Source organism: Cetorhinus maximus, chromosome 3 (genome assembly GCF_964194155.1).
Source record: "Cetorhinus maximus chromosome 3, sCetMax3.hap1.1, whole genome shotgun sequence".
In the NCBI taxonomy this organism is placed as follows: Eukaryota; Metazoa; Chordata; class Chondrichthyes; order Lamniformes; family Cetorhinidae; genus Cetorhinus; species Cetorhinus maximus.
In genome coordinates, this window is record NC_135881.1 from 202,595,950 (window position 1) to 202,616,805 (window position 20,856).

At 39.3% G+C, this 20,856-nt stretch overlaps 1 protein-coding gene across 1 annotated transcript in view; it reads right to left on the bottom strand.

The window, feature by feature from the left end:
• Positions 1-20,856, bottom strand: part of atp2c1 (ATPase secretory pathway Ca2+ transporting 1) — a 96,809-nt gene that overhangs the window by 3,336 nt on the left and 72,617 nt on the right. The window contains exons 17-26 of the mRNA XM_078539623.1: positions 18,659-18,815; positions 15,307-15,477; positions 8,671-8,768; positions 6,869-6,919; positions 5,180-5,346; positions 3,889-3,957; positions 3,593-3,709; positions 2,204-2,351; positions 1,794-1,889; positions 1,199-1,340 (exon numbers count right to left, since the gene is read on the bottom strand). Coding sequence (XP_078395749.1) covers positions 1,199-1,340; positions 1,794-1,889; positions 2,204-2,351; positions 3,593-3,709; positions 3,889-3,957; positions 5,180-5,346; positions 6,869-6,919; positions 8,671-8,768; positions 15,307-15,477; positions 18,659-18,815 — 1,216 coding nt within the window. The remainder of the gene's footprint in view (positions 1-1,198; positions 1,341-1,793; positions 1,890-2,203; positions 2,352-3,592; positions 3,710-3,888; positions 3,958-5,179; positions 5,347-6,868; positions 6,920-8,670; positions 8,769-15,306; positions 15,478-18,658; positions 18,816-20,856) is intronic.

Here is a 20,856-nt window from a genome sequence, read left to right on the forward strand (position 1 = left end):
CTGCAGTGCCGTATTTCCTTCCCTCCCACCCATACCATCATGTCTCATCAGTGACTATGTCTTCTACCATCAAAGCCCTCGCTCTTGGAGTTTTCTTCCTAAACACCTGTCTTCCATATTTCTTTCCACCTTTTAAAGCTTCTTCAAAAAGTAGTCACCTCTCTTAATTTCTGCTTGGTGTCTGATTTTCTCCCAGTCTTGTGAAGAGCTTTGGTATATTTAAAAATGGTAAAGGTATTTTATGGAGTGCAACCTAGTGTCGGACAGCCTTCCACTTGACAACCTGCCACAGTCCTATGATTGAAGTCAGGAGCTCACCATGTGGTGTAACGCAGGCACAGACCTGTTTTATATTCCATTGTGGCCCTTAAGCAAGACATCAGTTGAGACTAACACTTTGCAACAAGTGAGCAACAGAAATATATGACTGTTCTGAGATTACATTGGTATATACTGTCATTAACACAAAAAGGCTGATTTGTCATTTTAATTCTGTTTTCAAGCTAGTTATTCTTCCACACTTCCTTTTCCCCAGGATGTCCTCTACACCCATCTAAACAAAATGACTGAAATAGAAAGGATACTAAATCAGTTATTTTATAACTAATTGTCAAAAAAGGGGACAACCAGTGAGGCTCCTTTAAATGACTGGACTCAGTGTAAGAAAGTTTTCTGCTCCTGCAGTTCAGGTTGTAGATGTTCAATGTTCCTGCTTCAGCTTCCTGTGCTTATAATACTAAAATCCATGAAACATCTACAGTGTAAGAACATTAATACAGTTTATGGGTTCCATGAATTCAGGGTTCGTATGAAACACTGTAGAACAAAACATCAGAGTTCATCACTTTCATTTATGGAATTGGTTATGTTGTATTATGACTATTTACCTTTAATCACATTAATCTATTAAGGTGAAGGTACCATTTATAAAACTAGCCTCAAGAATGACTTTGTGATGATCAATGAAAATGATTTAGCAGATTTTTGTGTGAATATTGAATGGTGCCAAGGCTATTTAACCTACAAATTCAATTTAGCAGTCAATGTAGTAAAAATTTATTAAAATAAAAAATAAATTGGAGAATGGCAAATCACAATCAAATCTGCTAAATGCACAAACAGGTGTATAATTGTCAGCACAATGAAAACATCAAGCAACTGACTGCAAGGTCTGCCCAAATTAAAAGAAAGTTCTCACCTAGTATACTGAGGCTCTCTGTCTGGAAAACTTTCTGTAGTGGAGGGAAGTAAATAACCAGCAGCTGCCCCATGATGGACCCAAGTACAGCATAACAAAACATTCGGTTACTGCACAGCCCAATTTCGAAGACAGATTTTGTCTGGGGAGGGAAGAAGGGGAGCAGAAAGTGAGAAGTAAGGAAAAACATTTCCAACATGAACGCAGTCATCTTTTAATTAACTATACACATATTTGGCTCATTATATATATTTAACCATTATATAGTGTGTTACCTATCAATACATCCTGGAAAGACATCTATGAGTGAGGAAACACTGATGGAGAAAGAGTATGGCACAAAAACACAAGCTTCTCTTCGAGGCAATTTTACTAATGGAAGAGATTTGTGCTAGTTTCATCAAGTTTGAGTTTTTGGCTACATTCACAAAGCTGAATTTAACATAGTTCATTAAAGATTCATAGACACATTAATATAAATAAGCTTGAGGGCAGTTATGTAATGTCAAAGAAAGAAAAAAATCCCCTTTGGTGTCTAACAGCCTGAACTACTTAAATACACTTTGGTTAAAATTCCAAGACTTTCATATCCCACCTGCGACCTGGAGCTCCACGCATTGAACATGTCAAAGAAAACAAAGCAGGTAAAGGTCATTGTTGTGTCGCGTGGCGTTATTACATTATCCTGTAACTGAGAAACACAGATAACAAATACAAAACTCATTACCAACACACTATTTTTAATGAATATTTTAAAATTACATCTCTAAAAGAAAAGGATTCGCCACAAACTCTTTAATACACGTTTCTTTTTTTTAAACTGATGTTTTTGTTAAAAACATAATTATGATTAGCAATTTACTCGAAGTAGAAAAACGTCTAATCAGCTAGTAATTTTAAAATAGACAGACAGGACAACTCCCATACTTTGACTAAGAGCAGAGGTGGTTTCCATCTGGAAGAAAAGGAAGACTTCACTGGTACAATTGGCTAGAAGGTGCTTACCTCCCTCCAGAAGACAAATAACGTCCCAGAAACAATAATCAATGATGAAACCAGAATTTTAACAATCAGGTTTCTGGTCAGGATGCTGTCTTTTACATTTCTTGGAGGCTGTCTGATGACATCTTTGTCGACAGGTTCTACTCCCAGGCTGGACACAAGAGAACAAAGCAAAAGCAGTTCAGAATGTCACTGCAATAACTTGTTTACATTTTGCAAGATTGAAGAGTTGGGAGGGAACATGAGAATAAAGTCTGCTTTTTTGTTTAAACATATAAAGTGGAACAAATAGTTTAATTGTGCAGTAGGGGAATTAAATGCATGAAAGTCAATCAGATTTTTCCTTTTGATTGTTGTTTTCAAGTTTGAGGCATTTTAATCTTGATTAAAATGTGAGTCTTGATTTGAGTCTGTAAATTACATAATTTTCTAATGATAATGTGTTCAAATCTGTGCTTTTCTCCTTTTGTTAGATTACTCATGCATCCCTCAAATAATTTCACCAAACATATTCAACTCAATCACATTCCAATACTTAAAAGCTGAGATGCAGTCACCTCACTTTAAATCTCTGAAAGTAAAATGTAGTATCACACAAAAAAAAATCATAACCTTACTTATAAACTTAAGTTTATAGGTGATTCCTATCACCCTTTCATCCGCTATGACCCACTTGCTCCTGATCTCCCCGTGCCTTTTCTGTGGTTCAGTCCTCCTCACCACTGCAGTTTCTTTACATGCAGTGCAGTAGTTGCTTGAAGTAGGCAGAGGAAAGTATTTCAAAAGAAATAGGTAAGAGATGCAATCCTGAAGCTCAAGGAGGTGAAAGTGAAAAGGAAGAGTAGAGAAAACGAGCAGAAAAGAGAAGTGAAGGAGGTTATAAAAGAGAGGAGTGGACATGGAAGAGGAATGAAGAATATGAGAACAGTGATAAAGCAGGTAGCAGGCAAAAGAGAATTGAAGGAAATTAAGGCAAGGAAAAGAGACATGAAACAGGTGAGCAAAAGTGATATTCACAGAGTCCAACTCTGATTAACAAGATCCAAATTACATTTATTTCAGCACAATGAATGGGGAAAGAGAAGAGACTCTTCACAGGATTGAAAAAAGTATCCTGCTGGGGCGGGGGGGGATGAACAAAAATGTGACAGAGACCTTGTTGAGGCAGGGGAGAAGGACACACTCTGGATCAAGCAGTAGGGGAAGGGCTTTGCATGAAGGGAGAGATTAGCAGTGCTGTGAAGAATCTGCTGGGGTCAGAAAGGATTATTGGCCCATTTCATAAATGCCAGATCCTACAACTCATGAACAATGTCATGTGACATCCACTACTTATAATCAGGCAAGTTTGTAGAAAGACATTTCATCAATAATTGAAACTTTTCTTTTTACCTCTGTGCTGGTGGTCCATCCATAATTATGTTAATCCATAAAATCTGCATAGCATTTAGTGGATTAGGAAAGTTCATTAATGTGGCTAAAGAAATCAACGTTAGAGCAGCTATACTCCTGGGGAAAAAAATGAAATTGAATAAAATTGTTTATGTTTTATCATACAGTGAGTAAATTTTAACATAGCATAGCTAGATATTTAAAATATTACATATTTATATTTATATTTAAATACTTTAAAAGTAAGCTTGTCAATGACAAATTTCCCTCAGGTAATCGTCCTAAGTTGTACTTACGTGCTGAGTTGGAACCTAACAAAATTTTTGATATTATTGTAAATCCCTTTGCCCTCCTCAATTGCAGACCTGAAACAGAAAGCTTGACATTAACTGACATGGCTAACACACTGGACAGATTGTACTGACACACACTAAGATGCGTTAGTCAACCAAAATGTTTTATTCTACAAAGAGCTAGTCAAAAGAATCTAAACAATTGCCATTCTGTAACTGAGCACAGCATCACTCTGAGCTATGCAGTCATACTGGTGTGTGGAATAACATAAGAACAGAAGGCAGCCGTTTATCCCCTCGAGTCTGTTCTGCCATTCAATGAAATCAGTGCTGATCTGTGACCTAACTCCAGTAACTGCCTTTTCCCCTTATCCCTTAATTCCTTCAGTTAACAAAAATCCATCAATCTCGGATTTAAGATTAACAATTGACCTAGCATCAACTGTCATTTGTGAGGGAGAGTTCCAAACTTTTACCACCCTGTGTGTATGTGTAGAAGTGTTTCCTAATTTCACTCCTGAACATTTTGGCTCTAACTTTTAAACAATGCCCCATTTGCAAATTAAAATCCAAAATACATAGGTGCAAGTTTTAAACCTTTTCTTAAAACAAACTGGCAGGTGAAAAGGTATGGCTCAGAAATAAAGTTTGCAAATCTTTTCTGATGTGTTCATTTCAGCAGAATTATCCTCTTTTCTTACAATAAGGCACATTATAGCTTATGATATGGGATTCTAACCTGTGTCTCAATTTCATATAAGTGATATATACAATACACTCTCTGTAGGAGAGCTTGGAGAGTTGCATAAACAACATAAAATAAAAAGACATTTAAGTGGATTCGTCAGGGCAGGGAGCAATAAACTTAAGCTGATGAAAGCACATAGCCAGATGTGCACATGTCTGTAAAGTTCAGTACTACACACCTGAATGTACAGAATCCGGTAAATTATGAATTCTAACAAGGATCCTTTGTATTTTTTTGGACATAATTATTGGTTATTCTTCAGGGTGGAATCTCAAGATACAAATGAAAATGTTTCATTTTAACCAAACTAGAACTCAAAATACCTAGAAACACATAGGAAACATTTGCAGTTCTGATGAACGGTCATTGACCTGAAACGTTAACTCTGTTTCTCTCCACAGATGCTGTCTAATCAGTTGAGTTTTTCCAGAAATTTTTATTCTTATTTTCGGATACATTTGCTGTTGATTTGCAATGGTTTAATCGTGAAACATTCAGTACTCTATTGCATAATGATTGGTAGGAATGACAGAAAGCATGACTTACATTATTGTCTTAAAGTCATCATCTACAAGGATCATGTCTGCTGCCTCCTTGCAGACATCGGTCCCTGTCTGTCCCATTGCCACCCCAATATCAGCTGCCTTCAATGCTACTGCATCATTTACTCCATCCCCTGTCATTGCCACCACAGCACCATTGTTCTGTAGAGACTGAAATATGGTAAATAGAAGATAAAGGTTAATTTTATTTGGATATCGTACGCAATCAAATTTCCATTTCTTTTTTGTCGAGGCTAATTTAAAAACTTATACTATGAACACAGATAAATTACAGAAACTTTGTTCCAAATCAGTATGAAACAGCTAATCTGTTGTAAGAAGAATATTGGAAATAACATGGACATAGGAAAATTCACTAAAAATAAATAATTATAGTTATGAAGAAAGGAATGATAATTTGGAGGGAAAGGCTTAAGAGGTCAATCTAATGGAGATTTTCAAAATTATAAAAGGTTTTGAAATAGTGAAATATTATATGTGAGCAGTGGTGAATTCAAAGGGACACAAACCCAGGACTATCACCAGATCAGTGAAAAAGTTAGAAATAATTTCACAGAGGGTTATTAGAATATTGAATGTATTACCACGTCCAGCTATTAAGGCAGAGTCAATTTCATTTAAAAGGAAATTAGGTGCATAGTAAAAAGAGGAATACAAAAATAGACAGGGAAATGGGGTGACAATAGATATTATCTAAGGAGCCTGCACAAGCACAGACTCAATGGGCCAAGTAGCCTCATCTGCTGTAATTTCTATGAAGCTATATTCCACTCTTCTACCAATTCAGCCAAGGATTTGCTCCAAAATTGTTACGTCTCAACTTTTTATGCAAATTGGAAAGAGACTAGCCCCATTATGTAGTATATTCCAAATCTGCTGTGCTATTTTAATTAAATATTAATTTTCATTAAAACAAATGTGCCTCCAATGATCATTAGGCAGTTCACTTTGAATTCAGCCACAAAAGGCAGGCAAAAAACATTAAGTTTTATACCTGGATAAATCAGATCTTTAGGTAGTCAGAAGAAATTAGGATAGACATATTAAAGAAAATTTATGATCAAGTGACCTCAAACTGAAAGGTAAATTATTAGCATATTAAAATAACGAATTCTATGGTGATACTGCAAATACCTAGTTTGATTTGTTCACAATCATTCTCTAGCTTCACATCATTTATGTGCAGAGCTGGAATATTCAGATATGGAAGAACACATTTGAATAACATGGTCAAGGTAAACAAAGGTGATTTAATTAACAGCACTTGGGCGTAATTTAAAAAGAAGTGGATGCAAACTTCTTTCCTAAAAGGCCTCATATTTCTGACATACACAGGCATGCTTCTGGAAATTGTAAATTCTAGGTTGCTAATGGTAATTAGTCACAGTCCACGAAAGACCATAGGAATCTCTCTCCATTAGACAGAGACAATTGATTATCTAGCTTGAGGGACACCACTCAAGGTGCATGGAGCAAGACAAGGAGGCAGACCTCTGTGAACTAAATTAAACTGACAAAAATATGGACTATGAAGTAAATTACCTGAAATTATAGAGATTTACTGAGCTATCTTTATAAGCTAAGAAGTTAGAGAGAGAAATTGTTATAATACCAAGGAAGAAGAAAATAACAGAGCCTGCCTTCAGAGCTATCTTTTGTCAATGGCAGTTACCTTTATAATCTTCAGCTTGTGTCTTGGACTAGATCTGTAAAACACTGCTATCTGTGAAAACACGATTGAATTAAGTAATTTAAAAGAAAAGTCTGATATAAAAGCAGTGCCAAGTCTAACATTATCACTTATAGATAAACAAATATGACAGTCACTTAAAATAGACAATCACTAGGGGAATTACTTTCCCATATCCTTTCTGCAAACAAATATATGTTTTCTAAACAAAAACCTTTTTTGCCTAACAAAAACACCTGGAAAAACTCAGCAGGTCTGAAAGCATTTGCGGAGAGGAACACAGTTAACGTTTTAACTGTGTTCCTCTCCGCAGATGCTGTCAGACCTGCTGAGTTTTTCCAGGTATTTTTGTTTTTGTTTTGGATTTCCAGCATCCACAGTTTTTTGCTTTTAACCTTTTTTGCATAGCAGTATTCAGCAACAGAGAGGTTAAGACTATTCAGGTCACTGAAGATCATCCTTCTAGCCACTCATCCAGATGAACACATTTAACAGATTCTTTTTTTTTGGTCATGATGTGATTGACGGTTTTACATAACCAAACTAATTGTTTTTAAACCGCCCCTCACATATACAAGTTAACATCATTACTTATTTCAGAACTGTGCAATCCAAGTTATACATTTTATGTTCTTGGGTCAAGACTGTATTCACTGACCATTCCTAGTTACCCTTAGGGTTTCTTCTTCTTGAATAACAAATCATTTTACAACTGAGTGACTTAGCTAGGCTGCTTCACAGAGCACTGAATGTCAACCACATTGTATAGGTAAGATCAGGTAAGGGTGGCATGTTCTCTGCCCTTAACGATACAAGTGAACAAGCTGGGTTTCTACAACAATTCTGCAACTTTCTTGCTGCCAATCTATAAATTAACAAATTTGGTGAAGTCAGTTTTAATTTGTCATGGTGGAATTTTAACTCATTGACCTGTTCCATAAACAGTGCATGGCCATACCCATTTTGACACTCATAGTTCCATACTCCTTTGCACTTGGGCAAAGTTGAGTTCTCTGCAGATATACTCAAATGCATGGGCAGAGCTACACTTACTGACTACTACCATAATTGTAAAGACCATGTGTTGAATTGTTACACACAGTAGTTTTAATACTTAAGAAGATAGTGTTGCACCAGTTCCAGTTCTAATTTGGTTGGTGAAGCCCAAGCAGCAAGAAGTTATGGTCACTTGCCAAAATTCAAATGTCCCTCAGATGGGTGATTTCAAGCCCCAGTCATATTTTGCCTTGTTGCATTGATGTTGGACAAACACCGCATCACAAGAGAAAAACTACAGTGGAATGGAACCTATGGTCCTCAAGTTCCGTCATGTGCAGCAACTAAATAGAGTTTTGCTACTCTATTTCATCAGTTTCATAAGTTATAATGGACTGCTTGTGGAGGTTTAATGCAACTCCTGCAAATATTAAGAAATGTAAGACAGGTTGGTTACTTTCTTTAGTTACAGAACAATTTAGTTGAGTTCTGTTAATTTAGACAAACAATTTGAGGCTAAGTGTAATTGCTTCTCCAAATACTGCAAGTCTCCTAAACATAAAGCCAAACGGAGCCAGCCTAAGGGAGATTCCTGGTGAATTTGTGAATGTTCGGAGGCTGAAGTCGTTGTAGTCCTGCTCTACCGTTTACCCCCTTACGTGTAGCCCCCAGTTCTGTTGTACAATAATTTAATTCCACAAACAAATGTAGATTCTTCTTTGCTGAGCTTCATACTAATAATTAGTTTGCATAAAGTAAGGTTTCACTTTACATTAGACACTCCATACCTTTTGGACTATTTGTGACAGCTGTTGAATATCGAGTGAATCTATTTCTTCTCCTGAGAGTGTTTGGGATCCCTTGGAATACAAGCCCAAACGGGTGGCTGTATACAAATAAAAAATCTTTTATAAAAAGTGAGCTTACATGAAATATCCACTATTATCCAGTGTGAGCATTGTACAAAATTAAATGTATATATCCAATATCAAATTATTCCAAATATCTTGTACTCCATCTCAAGACTAAATAAAAAATAAAATTAAAACAGCAACATTTTATATTCATTTATTATTCAGCTAATTGATAATATTTTGGTCAGTAAATTTATTGAATGATCTTCATCTGCTGTCTAGGAAAATGTTTCAGGGAGATTTTACATTGCTGTTTCGAATGGCCATGGAAACGGGCTTAATAAAATGGTCAGTCTTTTGCTCGCATCAGTTTAATTTACCATGTTTAACAACCTTTTCAAATTAATTTAATTTTGTCTTAATTCTCTGAACTTTAAAGTACAGGAACATGAAAACATCCTTTGTTTACTAACTTAATTGATTGCCTGCACTATTACCTGCACATATCTTCGGCAAGCTCAACTGGCTTCCTTAAATCCCTTCTCAGCTTCAATTCATGCTTCTCCAGACTTGAGTCTCTCAAAGTACCCGAGTTACTTTGCATTTTCTATTTTATCATCGGAGACCATGCCTTCAATCACTACTCATCTGCCTTCTGGAATTATTTTCCAAAATCTCCTTAAACGGATCACCTCAATCCCTACTGCTATGGGCAGGGGAGCGGGGCAAACTGAACTCCTTAAGTTTTCTCACCATCTGTCTGTAAGCAGAGGTGTTTTAATTTTTGAAATAGGCTGTGAAGTTTTTTCCCAAGCCTTCTGTTTATGAAATCAATGTTAAATTGATTCGCAGCAAACTCTCTTTAGGGTTAAATCAGAAGTATTATTTATTCATACATTCAAACCCAGGGGATGGTCGTCACAATTACTTATACACACACAAACACACAAGGAGGAGATAGGAAAGAAAAATTTTACAACTAGGAATAACTTAAAATATATTGGATATTAATTCACGTGAGTATCAGAGTCCAGAATGTCAGAGTCCATTGAGGGTTCTTTCATGTAGGAGTTAAAATTCAGGCCGGTTCAGCTAGCTGGAATCAAGAATTGCCAAATTCCTTCAAAGTTGGTGATGACGCAGCAAGATGAGATTTATATACAGAGCCTTGGTCCAGTCTATAGAAGATGACAGGAATATTCCAGAGAACCGGGCTTCGAAGAGGTTTGGACTTGAGGCAGGCTTTGCTGTCAGCCTGGAGTCCAGCTTTAGTGTTGACAGGTTGGATATTAACAGCAGACTGTCCTGGGAGTGCAGGAATGTTACATTAAAACTTTTCAAAGGCCAAAGGAGCTTAGGTCCTTTGGTGTTGCCCATTGATAAGTCAATCAGTTTCTATGTCTCTGGTCAAAATCCATTGTTCACCTTAGGAAACAGATGATTACGACTAGTACCTCCGTAGGTATAACCAGTTTTGACGGCTATCTCTTTGTTCTAAGTCCAGGCTGGGGAGACAGACCGTCTGCTGCTCCTTTGTTTCAGTGATTGTAATGAGTCCACACATTGATAGGTGTGAGTTTCCGTAAGATGTGAGCATTGAGCTTTGTCCTGTAATTACTGTCAGAAGTTTCCAGAACTGTAGCCAACTTGCAAATCATGTGGCCTGTAGCAGCCATGTTTTTGGTCCACCAAAGTCCATTTTTAAATAAGCAGAAAGTCAGGATTGATTTACACAATTTATGATCTCTTTTATGTCTCACAAACATGACGCTACCTTCAAAAGTCTTGTAAACACTCTTCATTTTGATCTCATCATTGGCTTCCGCTCCCAATTTCTTTTCCCCTTCTTTCCCCGCCTTCTTAAGTACTAAGAGGGATTTATTTAAAATGGAAACTGTTTGCTCAGGTGCAAGTGACACTCAATCAATAGCACTACATGCTAATTCCCACCTTGGTTTATAGAGCCAAAGAGGCCTACAACACAGAAAAAGCCCCTTCGACCCATCAAGTCTGTGCCGGTCAAACAAGTACCTAACTATTCTAATCCCATTTGCCAGCACTAGGCCCAGAGCCTTGTATGCCATGGTATCACAAGTGCACATCCAAATACGTTTTTCAAAAGTTTGTTTATCTTTGCTTTAGTTTTTATCATAATCTGATCATGATAATTGATCTTGCTAACTGAAAATTTAAATTAATAATGAAGACATTATCCATTCATCCATCCATTTTCACACCACTTCTCCTGGTGAGGGTCACGGTAGCAGTAAGTGGAGCAGGACCGACCAGACTTCCCTTTCCTCAGCCACAGATTCCAGCTCCTCCTGGGGGATTCCCAGGTGTTCCCAGGCCAGCCGAGAGATGTAATCCCTCCAGCGTGTCCTGGGTCAGCCTCGAGGTCTCCACCCAGTGGACCGTGCCCGCTATAGCTCCAGCGGGACCCTACCAGGGGTGTTCCTTGTCAGATGCCTGAACCACATCGACTGGCCCCCCTCGATCCGGAGGAGCAGCGACTCTACTCCGAGGCTCTCCCAGATTGCCGAACTCCTCACCCTGTCCTGGAGAGTATGCCCAGAAATCCTGGGTTCTCTCAGAAAAGAGCAGGTTGCTCTCTCCAGGTGAGGGGTGAACAGCTTCCCTTAGTGGAGGAGTTCAAGTACTTCAAGATCCTGTTTGTGAGTGAGATTGGCCAGCGGATCAGTGGGGTGGCTGCAGTTCTGCGGGTGCTCTACCAGTCCATGGCAGTGAAATGGGAGCTGAGTTTTAATGTGAAGCTCTCGGTTTACTGGTTGATACACGACTCCATCCTCACCTATGGTCATGAACTGTGGTAATGACTGAAAGGATAAGATTGCGGGTACAAGTGGCGGAAATGAAGAATGTTACGTGCTTCTAATTTCCTGATTTGCTGCCTGTGAGAATACTTCAATCTGATTGGCGGCTGACCTGCTTGCTGGCATCAATACTGCTGCACACCTGGAGATCCCCTTAACTTGTTGATCCAAGTCTCAACCCATCAAGTAGCCCCTTAGCCTAATATTTACTTAATCCTTAGCTGGGTTAAACTGGATTTTTCATGCATGATAATGTATCAACAGAATGTGTAACTTATCCATTGGAACTCCTACATTTTTGAAGTTAAACTAAAAGGGATTCACATCAAATGGCATTTCACTGCATCCTGTCTCTCTGCCCCACCCCTTTGTCACTTTTAAATGCAAAGCTGATACCATTGTGTGAAAGTAAACGTCAGAACTCTTGGTACAGAGAGTGATAAACCACTGTAAAATAACCTCCATGTTCTGACAAAAGAATGCAGATTACAAGGATGTACACGTTCAGGAAACAGTGACAAAGGAATTTGTAGATCTCAATGTTAAAGTATCCAATTTCTACCACTGGATGGCTCTGTTTGGAAATCCAGTATACCATCTGTTCCCAAATATCAAATTTGACAGGGGGCGTTGGGGAAACAGGACAAAACAAAAGGGAAAATGAAACGCTAAATAAAGCAAAGTGGAAAATAGAAAAAGTAAACAGAAATGTTGAGAATTTTTTAAAATGAGAATAATGGCTGCACAGGTTACAACATTAAAGCAAGCTGTTGTTACATTATGGTGGAAAATACTACTGTGCTTCATACAATACCAGTGAGTGAAGTGGAAGGCTTTTTAAATCATCAAAGGGAGGTAGATTAACTGGGTCCTATAGTATTAGTTGCATAGTCTCCTGGAATTTGCCTGATTGCATTTAGGGGTTGGACAGAAATTTTCCACAATTTTTTTTACCTAATTTGGTCTAAGGTTCTTTCTCAGGGGATTGCATGACCACAGAGGGTGGGGTTGATGTCCTTCCTATATGTTCAAATCGCAAATATTTCTCATTACATGGACATATAATATTTTATTTAAAAATATGCAGTGGGGAGCTAACTTATTATTCAACATCAATATTTCTGCCTATATTCGGAATTGTTCCTGTATTCCCCAAGTCAGTTTAAGAGTGAGTAGTAACTACCAGGCAGATTCCAGGTTTGATCCACAGTCTGTACAATGTTAGCTGATTTGAGACAGAATAGCAGTACAGGCAAAAAACTGGCCTAACTCACTCTTGGTTAGAGAGGAAAAAATTGGGCTAGTTGCTTTCCCCCCCCCGCAAGGCTCAGGGGTACTGAGGCTAATTCAAGCACATAAATGCTGCCGTGTCTGCGATTAACTAATTCAGCACAAATAAGGAATGAAACCAGTTTGATTCTGGGCTTGGTTTTGTTTTTTATTCATTCATGGGATGTGGGTGTTGCTGGCTAGGCCAGCATTTATTGCCCATCACTAACTGCCCTTGAGAAGGTGTGGTGAGCTACAGTCCATGTGGTGTAGGTACCCAGTGTGCTGTTAGGGAGGGAGTTCTGGGATTTTGACTCAGTGACAGTGAAGGAAAGGCAATACATTTCCAAGCCATGAAGGTGTGTGGCTTTGAGAGGAACATCCAGGTGGTGGTGTTCCCATGTGTATGCTGCCCTTGTTCTTCTAGGTGGTCGTGGGTTTAGAAGGTGCTGTCTAAGCCTTGGTGAGTTCCTGCACAGCATCTTGTAAATGGTACACACTGCTGCCAATGTGCGCCAGTCATGGAGAGAGTGAATGTTTGTGGATGGGATGCCAATCAAGCAGAGATAAAAACAAAAAGCTACTGCGGATGCTGGAAATCCAAAACAAAAACAGAATTACCTGGAAAAACTCAGTAGGTCTGGCAGCATCGGTGGAGAAGAAAAGAGTTGACGTTTCGAGTCCAACATGATCCTTCCACAGAACTGAAGTATAGTTAGGAGAGGGGTGAAATATAAACTGAGTACTGCTTGATAACACTGTTCATGACCCCTTCCATCACTTTACTGGTGATCAAGAGTAGTCTGACGGGGCAGTAATTGGCGGGGTTGGATTTGTCCTGATTTTTGTGGACAGGACATACCTGGGGAATTTTCCATATTGCTGGCTAGATGCCAGTGTTTTACCTGTACTGGAACAGCTTGGCTAGGGACACAGCATGTTCTGGAGCACAAGTCTTCAGTACTATTGCTGGAATATTGTCAGAGCCCATAGCCTTCCAGTGCCTTCAGCCATTTCCTGTTATCACGTGGAGTGAATCGAAGTGGCTGAAGGCTGCCACCTGTGATGCTGGGAACCTCCGGAGGAGACCAAGATGGATCATCCACTCGGCACTTCTGGTTGAAGATTGTTGCAAATGTTTCAGCCTTATCTTTTGCACTGGTATGCTGGGCTTCCTCCATCACTGAGGATGGGGATATCTGTGGAGTGTCCTCCCCCAGCAAATTGTTTAATTGTCCACCATCATCCACGACTGGATGTGGCAGGATTGCAGAGCTTAGATCTGACCTGTTGGCTGTGGAGTCGCTTAGCTCTGTCTATCGCTTGCTGCTTATGCTGTTTGGTATGCAAGTAGTCCTGTGTTGTAGCTTCACTAGGTTGACACCTCATTTTTAGGTATGCCTGGTGCTGCTCCTGGCATGCCCTTCCGCGCTCTTCATTGTGCTGCTTAGAGATACATTGTGTAGAAAGTCTCTCGAGCAACAATCCTGCCACTCTGTTGTAAGCATGTGAGGCTAGGACTGCGTACCAGCATCATGCCAACAAGATCAGCCATTTTCACTCGAGCTGTCTTCAGAAGCTTCTGGAAATCAGATGGCAGGACAAAATACCAGACACTGAGGTGCCCACCCAAGCTGGCATGCCCAAGTATCTACCCCATATTGAGACAGTCACAATTAAGTTGTGGTCATGTAGCCAGAGTGCCTGACACTCGCGTACAAAAGTGAATCTTGTATGGAGAGCTTGAGACTGGGGTACACTCTCATGGCGGTCAAAGGAAATACTACAAGGACATTCTGAAGGCTTCACTTAGGAGTTTGGATATAATCTTTGAGTCCTGGGAGAAGCTCGCCTAGGATCACAGCACCTGGCGATAAATAAAAAATAACAGTACGGCTTCCTTTGAAAGCAAACGTATATCAGAGGCAAAGAGAAAATGCAAGGAGAGCCAGCAACTCATCCAACTTGATCGCCTGCTGTATCCTGACCTATTTGCATCAGAACCTTCTGGGTGCAATGTGGCCTTCACAGTCACCCATGTACCCACCAGAACCCTACCAAACATCCTAGATGATGAACAAGATCATCTTCACCTCGAAGGACAAACAAGGTTTTAGTGCCTCTACCCACCAGCCCACCAGGGAAGCCTAAACTTACCTTAAAAAAAAGTTTGCATACATACAAGTGAGAACACAAAAGAATAGTGTGGAAACCCATTTCCGTACTGTTTCCTGATTAAATTAATTCAGACTAACAATTTGCATGATAACCCAAGGAAAATGTGTTATCTGCAGGAAAAGTCAGATTGGGGTATAACAATGCTAATAATATTTGACAATGTGGACGAAATAGGAAATTAATAGAGACATGTTAAAACAGAAAACATAATCATTGTGTTAAAGTGCATCTTTCAGAACACTACCTCCCAGCTATAATTTTTGGTACCAACATTGAACCATTAGATTACCTATAGCAACTGCTGTCTCTTGTGAATCTCCAGTGACCATTTTGATTACAACTCCTGTGTTGATCAGTGTAGCAACTGCTTCTTTTACACCTGACTTCGGTGGATCGATCATTCCCACCAGCCCCAGGAACGTGAGTTGTCCAAGTTCAGGTCCAGATGCTAAAGCAAGAACTGGATGGAGAGAATGCCAAACACAATTTGCTAGTTGCAACATTTCTACATAGATTGTCATGACAGATTTATGCATCATCGCTGAATAAAAATGATTCTCTCAAATGTAAACGAGCTTGCACCAATTGTATATCCGCTAAGTGACATGCTATAGATTACATCAATTCTTATAATATTGTCCCTTCTTGCCAGAGTAACAGCATGAGTGCTTTTACCACAAAAGTAATTTTGTTTGCATTCCTGGCAAATGATACAAGATGCAACTTCAGACTGTTCAGGTTTCCTCCATCAGTGAAAACCCATTATTACAGACACATACATTTATCATTTCAAGAATTCTGAATACTAAGTAGTTAGGTATGATTTCTTACTATGCATTTCCTACATCAACATTATTTAGAACTGTTCTAAATGCTGTGCAATTCTTAAATAAATGATCTCATCACATCAGATGTAATTATTAAAAACATTACTAATAGATTATTTGCAACAATGTACTTTTTCAAAAGTCAACTTCTTCACTTGCTGATTTATTTCCCCTTCCCTCTCCCTAAAATGTTATCGCCTTGCTGGAGTACAGTTCCACAAGCATCTGATCATCTTTTGGCATGCTGTTTGACAGAGCATGCTAGTAGCCTACCCACCTTCAGGGACAACACCTGATAACCACATATACATGCTTCCTGCAGGAATCACTAGATAGACACCAGGATTAAGAAATCACACTGATTTTGCTCTCATTAACTCCGGTGACATGACCAACTTTAGTGCCATTTTAGATGCCATAGCTGAGATCAGCTTACTCAGCATAGACCAAGAATCAGCTTGGAACCTTCTTCAACTCATTTACTTTAATTTAGTTATTAGAAATATGAACATTAAAAAAAAACTTGGCAGCCAGATAAAAACAAACTGCCGTTCATAGCCATTTATGCAGTGCTTTTAAAGTAAAAAAATTGCCCAAGGTGCTTCAAAGAGGTGTAACAGACAAAAATAGATGTCAAACCAAAAGTGAAGACATTAGGAGTGGTGACAAAAACATTGGTCAAAGAGACTGGCTTAAAGAAGGAGAGATTAGTGGAAAGACAGAGGTTTTAGGTTCAGTGAGGGAATTCTAGAGTATGGAGCCTAAATGACTGAAGACATTGCCATCAATCATGTGGCAATGGGAGAGAGCGTGCACAAGGGGTCAAAGCGGGAAGACATTCTAGAAGGTTGTAGGGCTGAATGAGGTTATAGAGGTAGGGAAGGGAAAGGTCATGAAGGGATTTAAGCACAAGGATATAATTTTAAACAGGAGAGATCAGTAGCCAATGTAAATCAGCAAGGATAAGAGCAATGGGTGAGTAGGACTTACTGCAGATAGAATACAGGCAGCAGTATTGAATAGGCTTAAAAGTTGATGTGGTGGGTAGAACAGAAGAAGGGTGGCTGCCAAGGACAGAATTTGAACAGATAAGTCTGGAGGTGAAAGATGTGGGTGAGGGTTTCAACAGCAGATGATCTGAGGCAATGACAGAAACGGATGACGTTTTGATGGTGGAACGAGATGGTGTTTGTGATCGAAAAGAAACAGGGTTGGAAATTCACCACAGGATCAAATAGGACGTCGAGGTTATGAGGAGTGTAATTCAACCTTCAGCAGTGGCCAGGAAGGGGACAGAGTTGGCAAAGTTACAGTGCTAGTGGTGGAACTGAAAATGATGGCTTTGATCTTCCCAATGTTTGACTGGAAAAAAACTGCAATTCATTCAAGCCTGATGTCGAATAAGCAAGCTGAAAACATAGGCAGTGAGTGTGTCAAGGGACATGATGGAGAAGTACAGCCAGGTGTCTTCGGCAGCTTTTTGGAATCTTGAAAGAATGACTTTGAATGTTGTTGCCAATAAGCAGCATATAGATGAGGGAGAGGAGGTAACCAAAGATAGATTCCTGGGAGACACAATGTAATGGTGAAGGAGACAGAAAGAGAAGGCATTGCTGATGATGATGTGGCAACGACTGGATAGGTAACAGTGCATCAAGCGAGAGCAACAGCTGCTGAGAGAGAAACTGGATAAAGAGGCAGGGTCATGGCTAGGGCAGAGGTCGGGGGGAGGGTCGGCTTGGTGAGTAAATGAAAGCTGGAAGGCAGGGGAAACAGCAGAGGCAACTAAACAGATGGCCCTAATCAAAGTGATAAAGAGATCCATGAACTCTTTGCATTCATTGTTAAGGTGAGAGTGCATGGGACACATGAGGAGGGATAGTTGGTAGTGCAGAAAAGCAGTGGCTTAACTATACTGTTCAAGATGATCCTGGACCAGTAAACGGTTTTGGCAGAGGGTAATGTATCGAGCCTTTTCATCTCAAACAGAAAAATTGAAATGAATTACTGTCCTTAGCCTTCAGAGTTTTGGGGAAAAATACTACAAAATGAGACCACAAACTATTTTAAACGATATTCCAGATCATTGAAGTGCACTTTTGTAAGAGCTTAGGTTACATAAGAATCAAATCATCAGATCTACACAATGTTTTCAAACATTTTTTGTTTAGTTTTACAAAAGCATTTGTTTCTTAATTCTATTTCGTTCCTACAACATGGAAATTAGTTCATATATGCTGCTTTGCTCTATTCTATATCTAACAGTGGCTGTGAAAGATTTGGGTCCAATGTTCCATTCTTGACACATGTGTTGAATCAGGGACATAAGATATATAGATTTTACCTTGTTTACACTGAACATTAATGAGGCAATTTAAATATGCACTAATAATATGCACAGTTTGTCTGGAAGCACAATACTTAATGCAACCTGTGCTGATAACAGGACTCAGGTCAGAAGGTGGGGGCAGTCCTATACTTCTTTGGTATTAGATATCATTCTGGGTATATGGTTGGTCTCTGACCTTGGCCAAATGGAACATTTGTCTGAAAATGTCTGGTCCTCATTCTGCTTTCCCCACTCCTGCTCGGTAAAATCTCACTCCTTTGATGTAATGCCAATAGCTTTAAGGGCGTTAGTTACAAGAGATAAATCTGCATTTTTCTACCTTAAAATGCATAAATTGTTTAAGTGTATGGGTGCAACAAGAGGCTGAAAAAGAGAGGTCAACACTTGGTTTTCTACATAATTACACGTAACCATATTGCTCTGTGCACAGAAGAATGGTTTCCTACTTTAAACAAAAGCATTACCTCGGAGTCCAGCAGTGCCCATGTAAGTTTTCTCCTGGTGATACAACTCCTTTTGTTGCTGGGTGAGTGGCAGAGTTTGCGAGTGGCTGTTGTAGCTTGAGCAAAATTGAATTACATGCTCATAAGCCCCTTTCATAAAATAAATCTCCTCTTTATCCTGAACAGAAAGAAATTTGTGAATGTACAGCTATCATGACAGCTTGCAATTAGTTTCAACAACTTTAAGGTGGTACATGGCATTTTTTTGATTATTACCTAAAAGAAACATCAATTCTCAGTGCCACTATGAGCTAAACAACCAAACTGACTCAGGCAGGTTTCTTATGCTTGTGTGCTTGCAGCAGTCTTAAAGTAACCTTACTTCAATAGTGTTTTCAAAAATGACTTAATTGAAAACATTTCCGTTGACATGCCATTTGACATGTACTCGGGTCATGGAACAAGCGCAATACTTTGATCAATATGTAAATCCTAAAAACGGGGAACACATCCCCAGCCCACCCCTTACTTGACCATTGGTTTTTTTTTTATATGGTGGCAGGTTACAAGGCGTGTGTATGTGTTCCTTCCTGGGAGAGGTTGGGCACTTCATTATCATACTGAAATCAGGCAATTTGGAGTCTGAAATAAATTTTATACCTGCCGCAGCGTCCCAGAGGTCGAGAAACCAGCCACTAAAGAACTGCTGGCTGAAGACGACAACTGCTTTTCATTGCACTCCTTGTGGGTCAGGAGGAGCAGAACTACTTCCCCTGGCAATTCAAACAAAGGTTTGGCCTTCCTTTTGCTGCTGGCAGCCTCTCTTCCCCCCACTTCATGATCGGCAGCCTCCTCCGTTCCAACACCCAAACTTCAACCTGCCCCACAATCGGCATCCTCCCCATGATCAATCTCCCCTCCGGCCATTTAACCCCAACTTCCAGCCTGTCCCATGATCGACTTGACCCCACTCCCTCCAACCCCCAAACAATGCTAGGGTTCACTACACCCCTCCTTGTGCCAACCTCACCAAACCCCAATCTCCCACCTGCCTGCGATCAACTTCACCTCACTGCCGCCATGCCCCAATCTTTGATCTGCCCTTGATCAGAATTGTCAGGGACCACCCTCAAGGGTCTTTTGCTAATAGTTTTCTTGTCCAGCAGCTGGTCAGCCTGCCAGTGTGGCTGGTTGTGGGCAGGAAATGGAAAATAGGAATTATAACTAGGTCTTGGCATTAAATTTGAGGCTAAAATCTCCTGATAGTGGTAATTGCAACTTCAATTCCTCTGATTTTACATTAATAGTCTCTGTTTTCGATTAGCACTGCTGTCAAGGTTTACCTCATACAATTCTGCAATTTGAGATTAAATTGAAACTGTGATAAGTTTCATTAAACCCAGAAAAAGAATGCAAAATTGGGAGCACCAGAAATAAAGGGAGGAAATGAATACAATTCAGCTTTGGCCATTACAAGCACTGAAAGCTGATCCTTAGCAAAAACTACAGCCCAGGAAAATTAATTTCTTGTAGTTCTGCCCAAGCTTATTTTATTGCTGAATAATCGGAAATAATTTAATTATACTAAAAGGCCAAATTATAGACTATAACATAAGTAGATCTACATTGTTATTGGAACAAAGATTTTTTTTAAAAGTCCTGTAGAGTTTTCACTGAGTATAGAATTACATTATGCCAGCAAATGATTTAATTGATTGCTTATCCCCTTCCACGGGTAAGGGAGAAACAATGATCCTGGTTTGCAATAAAACAACTGCACTCCAAAACTTAAACCTGCAATATTGAATCTGAACAGTATTTACATCATTTCCATTCAATATTTTTTGTATGATCAAATCCTATCACATTCCATTAACACTTTGAAAATTCTTATCACACTGTTGCACCAACAATCAAACCACAAACTATGCAGTGTATCGTTAAATACAACACTTAAAAAAAAATCTTTGTCCAATTACTTCATTTCTTAAAGCACAAAGAAACTTTCCTTTGACATCAACCAGATGGAGAGTGGGAAATGTTTTTAGGTGTCAGCTCAGTGGTAGCAATCATACCATGGAATTACAAAGTTTTGGGTTCAAAACCCACTCTAGAACTTGAGCACATAATTTTGGCTGGCACTGCTATAGCGAGTGCTGCACTCAGTGGCCATGGCTTTCAGATGAGATGCAAAAGATCCCATGGCACTAAAAGAAGTA